Below are 9,468 nucleotides of genomic sequence, written 5' to 3' on the forward strand. Positions count from 1 at the left end.
TTGGGCTGGCACTATAGTCTACCTGACCAATATCCACTTTCTGGGTCAGTGGGTTCCAAACACTGTTGGAATTTCATCTGAAATAAAAATAAATGATGTTGGGAAAGGAAGGAATGTGTGTAATGTACATGTGTGGTCAAATGGAAATGTGCAGCGGGTAACCTATTGGATGCAACCCAGGTTGAGACAATTATTCCCTTTCTTTCTGCAGATTCGAATTTGACACTTATAGTGGGCTTGGTGGTTGGAGGAGTGGTGCTGGTGCTGTTGCTGTGCATTGTCATCTATATTAGGCGGAGGTGAGTTTTCACCTTGTGATCAAAATAGCCACCTTGGTACTCATGTTTTCGTGCAAGCTGTAACTTTGTGGGTCATAGTCGGATACTTGTTCATTACGTGGTCCAAGAATGCATCCAGTCCATTGTGTGGTCCACTTTTATTAATAAAAGTTGTAAGTAGTACTCCTATTTTGAAAGTCAAAGAGTGTCTGTCTGAGGTAGGACAGAACAAATGGATCAGTCAACGCATGGTCATTTAATTAGTTTGGAAGGAGTCAAATTTTCCTTTCCTTTTTATGAAAGGAGAGGGAAGGTGGTGCAAATTTTAGAAGAAAAATGTTATAGCATTCAAATATAAACCTAGTTAGGAGCTGCATAGGGATGAAATCGCGACACTTCTTTTCACTTCTTGCAACATTAGAAAACGAGACCTCTTGTTACCTGGTATTCGATGATCAATGTTACTGTGTGCACTCCTAAGCTAGGATACTATTAATTTTTTTGGAATTTGTGTTTCCTAGGAAACCAAGTGCCCGGGCACGTCAGGGACCTGAGGATATTTATTTCACCAAACTCCCTGGTAAGTCTCATGGCTAAAGAGCCTGCCTTCGCAACACAAGAGTCAGAATGGAAACTGGGAGAGACTATTTTTAATTACCCCAACTTCATGTGTTCCCCAGGGTCCTATTTGTACTTGCTGCAAACTGTCTGTAACACTGACCTGAATATTGAAAAAGCCAGTTCTTTAAGGCAATACTGGTTATGACTCCCACAGGTGCACTCAGCCTCTGCCACAAGAGCTCATGTAGGTACTTGTAGGGCCCACCCTGCAACAGGCCACTTGGCTCTGTTTGGCTAACTGTGCCCCACCCTGCTAGGCCCAAAGGTTTTATTTGGGTATCAACAGGCTTTTAGTACTGCCTTGGGTCACATAGGTAATCACGTTGGCAGTATTTTGCCTGCTGTTTTCACAGATGTGGACTGCACATTGATTTTTTTTTTTTTGTGTGTGTGTGTGCCTGCAGACCAGCTGAAGCCTCTGAAGACCTATGTTGATCCACATACATACGAGGACCCAAACCAGGCTGTCCTAAAGTTTGCCGATGAGATTCATCCATCTGCGATCACCAAGCAAAAAGTGATTGGAGCCGGTATGTAATGCTTTCCAATGGCCATGACCTATTATCAAACACTAGAACTGAAAATCTAGGTATGTTTTAGAGTGCCATGGGCAGTATTAGACAGTAATAAATTCAGGCCTGTGCAATATTCAACCGCGGTGTGTTTGTGCCTATTGTAATACAAATGTACACCTTGACAAACTCTCTGCTTTGTATCGGAACAGGTGAGTTTGGTGAAGTCTACAAAGGGATTTTGAAGAAGGGACGGAAGGAAATTGGTGTTGCGATTAAAACCCTGAAAGCTGGCTACACGGAGAGCCAAAGGATTGATTTCCTGAGTGAAGCGAGCATCATGGGACAGTTCAGTCACCACAACATCATTCACCTGGAGGGGGTCGTGACCAAATGTGAGTAAGCTGGTTGAATGAAAACATGCATCCTCTTGAAAATGTCAATCACAAACAGTTTAGCAATGTCCTTGGGAGTGACAGTGAATGTCTAATGGCAATGTTCTTGTCTTTAACACTTGATTTCTCCTTACAGACAAACCCCTGATGATTGTGACAGAGTATATGGAAAATGGAGCACTAGATGCCTATCTCCGGGTAAGAGTCTATTTACTTTTTAGATTCCTGGTTGGATCCTTATTAGGATGAGAAGCTGGAGCAGTTTTACATTGCAGAATGGAAGTTCTTGTGCATTGCAGTGTTGGTCTGATTTGTATATAGAACAACATCCTTCATCACATCCCCTGTAACACTCTGTAAGAAATTGTAGTGTAAGAAGAGAGCCTTACCAGCCAGCTGGTATATATCTCACCCATTTCACATGTCTCTATGCTTTCATACATTCCAACCTCATAGTCCTCATATGTGAATATGTACAATTTACAACCATTTCCTCCTGTTTCAGTAAATGTATTGAGTCATCTTCCAGGGAGGGAAAGTTTGGCAGAGTACTGGAGCTTTAACTCTTGCAGATTTGAGTTCTGCAAGAGCGATAGGGTGTTGAGATTCGAGCTTGGTACAGCAGTTCTTCCCTGTGTGTGAACATCGGAAAGTGCAGGAGCTGACTCTTGGTGTGATCCCTGAAGTTTGCGTTGCGATCCGTTCAGTTGTCTTTCCAAAATCATTTTTAGGTTTGGGGGGCAATGACTGGGGTGCTTCAGTGTTTAGTTAGCTTCCTGCTGTAATTTCTGCGATGGTGTTGAGTTGTTTGACTGTGGATGAATTGTTAAGTGAGGGAGTGTCGTGGAGATTCATGAGTATTCACTTCTTTGGTTGCAGAGGAATGATGGCGACTTCTCTTCTCTCCAACTGGTTGGAATGCTGCGGGGGATTTCATCTGGCATGAAGTACCTTTCCGACATGAACTACGTGCACCGGGATCTAGCGGCTCGTAACATCCTGGTGAATAGTCAGCTGGTTTGCAAAGTGTCAGACTTTGGGCTCTCCCGAGTTTTGGAAGATGACACCGAGGGGACATACACCACGAGTGTGAGTGATTCTTTGTAGTAAGAAGGGCTTGGATGGGGGAAGCAGAATCCCTCTGAGTCTTTGTATTTTCAAGTAGGGACTGGGATCATGGCATTCCTTTTGGCAATTAGGTGGCAACACCTCACTCCAAGTTTTTATTTAATCAGATCTCCGTCCTTGAACAAACTCCAAACTGCTGTGTTGTAACGGGGCTGAAAGCAACAAATGCTGGAGATCACAGCAGGTCAGGCAGCATCTGTGGAGAGAGAGCAAGCTAATGTTTTGAGTTCTTTTTTAGAGCTGACATCACACTTGAAACGTTAGCTTGATCTCTCTCCACAATGCTGCCTGACCTGCTGTGATCTTCAGCATTTGTTGTTTTCAGTACAGATCCCAGCATCTGCAGTAACTTGGTCCCACCCACGTTGTAATGGGAGTTGGGCTTTAGGTGCTGCTCAAACATTTGCTCCAGGTATTTTAGTTAAAAAGCTGAATAAGCTCAATTTCTTAGCAGTAAAAGATTAATATTTGATTTATTTCTTAAAATTGCCAAATTTTACAAGCCTACACCCAAAATAGGGGTGTCTGAGGCAGAGAGTGAGAGTGGTTGCTTTTTCTTAGTCTTGCTATACTGTCCCCTCTTTGTTTGTATATAAATCATCCATCCAAAGCTCTGTCTCTGACCTATAAATTCCAAATCATGTTCCCTGGATGTTTGTTATTCTGTGTAGTTTGTCCACATTTACAGTTTTACCTTTAACATTTTATAATGTTGCCAATAGCTTTTCTTACCCTTTTTAATAAACCTGTACTTGTCTTTCTCCAAATACAACATGATACACTGGGTAATATGCAATTATTTTAGGCCAGGGCAGAACAGATTTGGCCCAATGTCCATGTCACTTCTACTCCATTCTAACCCCCATTTATCTATTCTTTCAGGGCCGATTCCTGAAACGGAGTGTGTGTACTTTCTTAGGTTTACAGGTTTCCAACTGCTTTCACTTTCTGTCCCACATTCCTAGATTTTAACCTATGAACTGCCAGTCAATTGTGTAATATTTTGATGAATGTTGCATCAATATGGTACCAAATAATGTCCTAAATATCATTGTGCAATCTTGTTGATGAGTTTGGTAACTTGAAAGATGAAGCGGTTTGTCACTTATAAGAATGCCAGGAATCTTTGACTGCAAGAACGGATCCATTTGGGCCCACTTTTTCTCTGGGCCATCTAGTATCAACAGTTAGAAGCTTTTGGGTTAAAATTCTATCAGCCATCAGGATCACTTAATTGCTGCTTACAGCAGGCACGTCCATAGAGCATCTAGAATCCAGCCGCGTTATTGAAAATAATCAGTGCTGAGAAAAATGTACCTGAAATAGCACACTGTCATGTGGCAAGCTGAAATGAGCGATATTAAGATGGGGATTGTTGTGAGATCTCTGACTTCCTGATGCTATTGATTTAACTGCAAAATGGGGAAAACTAGGTAATCCTCAGTTGCTGATGATGTGCCTCTTTCAGGGAGGGAAGATTCCCATCCGCTGGACTGCTCCAGAGGCCATTGCTTATCGGAAGTTTACCTCTGCAAGTGACGTGTGGAGCTTTGGCATTGTAATGTGGGAAGTCTTGTCCTATGGCGAGAGGCCTTACTGGGATATGTCCAATCATGAGGTAAGTGGCAGTTTTGCCTAAGCAGTGCAAACTCTAGTCTTGGATTCAATGAACTAAAGACGCAGGGCAGTGGAAAGCTTGAATGGGGCAGGAAATGAGATCTGGCAGCTTAAAAATTGTATAGCAAACACAAGAAAAGGCAACACTGGCATGACTAAAGAGAAGTGATTTGAAGAGTGCTGAGGGGCAGAAAAGTAGCTTGGGAGAACAGAAGCAATTCAAGAGGAATGAATGTCCACAAATAGAGTAACATTTGCAGAAGAGAGGGAGTCCTCTAAAACTTGCCTGATTTCATACAAATAATTTTGTAATCTTATGAATGAAGAAACCACTACGAGGTTAAGGTTTAAAATGATAATAGGAACAAGGTTCTAGTACTGTAGGGGATTTTGGCTCCACTTTGTTCTCACTTTTGTTGTTTTACATTGAAGAAGTTTGGCAGTTTTGAATATTCTGCAGCCTGATTGTCACCTGATGCTAATTTAAAGTGAGGGATTTTCGTGCCAGAGAATAGAATATTTTGGGCAGCCATTTTTGAAAACCGCTCTCTACAGGCTATAGGGGCTCGGTCATTGAGTATACTGAAGACAAAGACTGAGATTTCTAGTGATTTTCGTACACAAACCCCACATTCCTTAATATGTTAATATAGATCCCTTTAGTATATTAAAGGATGTGGGGTTTGTGTAAGAAAATGCCATTGAGGTAGAAGATCAGCTGTAATCTCATTGGTGGAGCAGGCTCAGTGGGCTGAATGGCCTGCTTGTGGTTCCCTATTTCCTATATTTCTATGTACACCTCTCTAGCTCCTGGTTAGATACAGTGTATGCCTTAATCTCAACCTCAGGGAGCACTTTACTGCATCAGTGTAGCAGGTTTCCTGGCATGAGAGAACTTATCTCTCACCAAAGATGGATACTCCTGAGACACTAGGCTACCCTCCTTCAATTAGGAGCCTTACACTCAACAGTTAGGCTGAGAAATCTTTTGAGTTTGTCACCTTCCTTTATAGATGTTCTCTTGGTGGTTCTTTAGTACCTGTGGCCTTTTTTTTTAGAGTTGTAAGCAGACAGCACTTGTCCATGACTTGGGTTGTTAATTTTCAGCCTCCTCTCGTTTCCCCGTTGTAGGTGATGAAATCGATAAATGAAGGATTCCGCCTGCCTGCTCCAATGGACTGTCCTTCAGCCATCTACCAGCTGATGATGCAGTGCTGGCAACAAGAGAGGGCCAAGCGACCCAAATTCTGTGACATTGTCAACATCCTTGACAAACTGATCCGCAACCCTGACTCCCTGAAAAACATTGCGGATTTCGACCCACGGTAAGTCCCACGGGATGGCACTGTGCCCCAGGCTCTGTTCAGGAGGGCTGGGGTCAGGTGGTGACTTGTTATGCTGCATCTCATTACACCTCCCTTCGATCCCAAATCTTGTCAGTTAATTTCAGAAGAAACCTGTCTGGTCTGTGGACACCACTTCATTAGTGGCTAAAGGCCAATGCCAACTTTGACAACATAACGAAGTGTGAATGGCTTTTGACTTGATAAACCACCAGCAATTGCTTTAGTTAAAGACTTTCTTCATTATCAAGAGGAAGTTAACTGAAATAACTTGCAGATTTGATTCTGTTGGTTTTGTGTTCCTGTGTCTGTTTTACCCACTGTTGTATGATATTGGGTTGAGTATATGAGAGAACACAATGAGGGGTTATCCCTCATCAAATGTCTGTACTTGCTAACTGAGCGATGTTGGGGTTTTGTTGTCTCTACATGCAGTCTTGAGTTACTGCCATGTGCCACAAGGAACGAGAGACCAAATCTTACTCAGCTTACAAGAAAGCATTGTGCTCTAACCATTGCACGCAAAATATCCAAAAGGTTAACTCTCTGCTGCTGCCAAAGGAACATGAAAGTGTAAAGATTGAGTGACCTGTCCACATGAATATGAAACAGTCAAACTCTGGACGATGAATAGATGAGTTGTTTGAATAAATACTTGCGGCTGGCCGTCCTGGTGCCAATCAATTACTGGTACAGCTCTGACCCTGACTGGGATTCTCTCCATTGTGGTACCGATCTGGTTCTCTAAGTGCCAGTTTAGATTTGTTGCACTGCATACATGTTCTTGGTAATGAAATCTCAGTGCTGGCGAAGGTCCAACTGTGTACTTGACAGCTCTGTAGTACCAAAAGCGCACATTCCAGTATTCCAGGTGTATGAACAATGGAAAAACCACAGAAACTCCTGTTTGAGTAGTGGCTGTGGGCAAATTAATCAGGGCCAACAATCCAGGCTTGTCTAACTAGCTTGGGGCAGAACTTAAGCATTTGCTGAAAGTGTGCGTATGTACTTGAATAGAAATGTGACTCGTTATTAGCCTCTGCAGTCAACTGATCGCCTTTGTTTTCTGATATTTAACCCCTTACTGCTGTGGGATTGTGGTTACTCCCAAGCTTGAGTCCATCCCAAGTCAGGGCTAGCTTTTTGTGGCGATTAACAGGCCCAAAATAAGATTTAAGGTTCCTCTGTCACCCAGTGGGTACTGGGGTATGAAACAGACTGCAGTAAAAAACCTGTCAATCCTGCTCACTCAATTAAAACATTCCAAAGAAAATCACCTAGATTTCTGGTTCGGGAGGCTGAAGGGACAGGGTTGATCAAACACTGATGCAATGATATCTGTTCTTCAGTCCTGGGTGGAATTAAATCTGTGAACTGAATTAGATGGTGTAGATTCAAAAATGAGTTGTTCGTTACGTTTGATTCAACTAACAGGGAAGTATTGCAAAAGAACTTTCAATTTGAGCAATTAAATGGGTAGAATCCATCATCTGCAGTGAAGGGGAGCCACAGCAAAATAGGCCATCTGGTGATGCACAGTGTCAGTCTGACCAAAAGGATAGCTCTGTGTACAATTCTGAGCCAATTTAACAACCGAGACTCATGACCGTCTCTTCTGAGGCATCATTTATGGTGTTGCTTAGCTGAAGTTAGTCCATATGTAAAGTGACTGTGCCTCTCAATCTTGTAAATGAATTATAATTTGCTGATCTCCTGGTTCTCTGCAGAGTATCCATCCGGCTGCCTAGCACAAGTGGAACCGATGGCATGATCTTCCGTACTGTCAACGAGTGGCTGGACTCTATAAAGATGGGCCAGTATTTGGAGAATTTTATGACAGCTGGGTACAACACCATGGAGCATATTGTTCAGCTAACCACAGAGTAAGTACATTGGTGGGATCAGCAGTTCAAGCACGGCTCTGTGTGCTCCTGATTTTTAAAGTGGTGCTAATACCTCCTGCTCGCATAAGTTGTTAGGTTGCTGATTTTTTTATCACCATGGTTTTTCTGTGCACAACAAACTCAGTGCAATGGTCCCTGGTGACTCGCAGTCTGATACATTACTGAGCAGGCGTGCCTCTGGTTCTCTACAACTTCACTAAAGTGATGCTGTCTTTCTGGGAGGCAGTACTCCAGTGAGTGGAGTACTTGTGCCTGTGGTGTTCTGTATCTGGAGAAATGCACAGGGAATTTTCTCCTCTCCTCCTCTGCAAGATCATCAGTTTGTAAGTAGAGCCATTAGCATGAAAAGGATACTAACAGGGCAGATGGTGACACAGTGGTAAAATCCCAGGGCTAATATTCCAGAGATTAATGCTCTAGGAAAGGCAAAAATGAAGCATGGTAACATTTTGTGCAACGTTTTGAAGAGTCCTGTTGGATTTAAAGACGTTCACTCTGTTTCTCTCTCCACTGCTGCTGGACCTACTGAGTTTCTCCATGGCTTTTTTATTATATACAGCAGTTCTCCAGCATCTGCAGTATTTTGCTATTGTATTAATGCTCTGGGGAGATGGGCCCAGATCCTATCATGGCTGCTAATGAAATTTAAATTGAGTTAATAAAATCTAGAATTCTAAAGCCAGTCTCAGTTCTCATGGTCACAACTACATCAATTTTTGTTTTTTTTTATATAAAAAACATCTGGTCTACTAATGTTTTTTTTTCTGAAACAAAATCTGACCTGACCTGACCTGGCCTGGCCTATATGTGACTCCATACCTGCAGCAATGTGGATAACATTGTAACTCTTTTTAACTGTTCTCTGAAATGGTCCCCTCAGTTCAGAGGTGGGTAAGATTTGGTGGCTTTGTCAGTGATGCCTTCGTCCCATGAGAAAATGTGGGGGATAAACAAAATCTCTCGAGTGAGAGAAAATGTTTACTTCCCTGGATTCTTTCTCATGGATATATAGGCACTTCAGGATGTACTATTAATAGTTTAAGGACAATCTAACTTCTCTCTGTCTAACATGGAGTTATCGCTTGACTAAATAAATAAACCCATCTGGCCCTGCAGACTATAATAAACACTGCAGGCAGCTTGATATGCACTAACACTGGTGCTGTATCCCACTGTTAGAGGCCAGAAGCAAGAGGCTTGTCACAGAAGTGAAAACATACCCTGATCCCTAAACGAGGGAGTATCTACTGTCGAGGCTGAGCATTGTGAGAAATCTTGGCTTGAATTTGTACGGTAATAGCGAGGACAGACACATGGTGCACCCCTGGGAGTGGTTGGGGCAGATTGTAATAAAACTCCCACAAATAATCAGTGCTTTATTTATACTAAAACAATGGGAGAGAAAACGATAAAGCAAGAAAAATGGGAAGCAAGAACGAAGCAAGCTGTCTTGCAAACCATTTTTTAATTTCAAAAATACACTTTTATTCATAAAAATATCTTTATATACATAGTTAGTAAAGTAGCTTGGTTCTGTACAGTAGCATATGAAGAAACAAACAAACAAACATTAGGAACTGCAGATGCTGGCGAATCTGAGATAACAAGGTGTAGAGCTGGATGAACACAGCAGGCCAAGCAGCATCAGAGGAGCAGGAAGGCTGACGTTT

General features: G+C 42.4%; 1 protein-coding gene across 2 annotated transcripts in view; it reads left to right on the forward strand.

Moving 5' to 3' along the window:
* Positions 1–9,468, forward strand: part of epha2b (eph receptor A2 b) — a 49,836-nt gene that overhangs the window by 35,736 nt on the left and 4,632 nt on the right. For both annotated transcript variants that reach the window (XM_048615128.1, XM_020514335.2), the window contains exons 8-16: positions 212–299; positions 800–858; positions 1,304–1,429; positions 1,624–1,806; positions 1,943–2,004; positions 2,686–2,895; positions 4,403–4,552; positions 5,683–5,876; positions 7,622–7,777. In XM_048615128.1, the coding sequence (XP_048471085.1) occupies positions 212–299; positions 800–858; positions 1,304–1,429; positions 1,624–1,806; positions 1,943–2,004; positions 2,686–2,895; positions 4,403–4,552; positions 5,683–5,876; positions 7,622–7,777 (1,228 nt within the window). The remainder of the gene's footprint in view (positions 1–211; positions 300–799; positions 859–1,303; positions 1,430–1,623; positions 1,807–1,942; positions 2,005–2,685; positions 2,896–4,402; positions 4,553–5,682; positions 5,877–7,621; positions 7,778–9,468) is intronic.

The sequence above is a fragment of the Rhincodon typus genome, chromosome 31, assembly GCF_021869965.1.
Source record: "Rhincodon typus isolate 14 chromosome 31, sRhiTyp1.1, whole genome shotgun sequence".
NCBI classification, from domain to species: Eukaryota; Metazoa; Chordata; class Chondrichthyes; order Orectolobiformes; family Rhincodontidae; genus Rhincodon; species Rhincodon typus.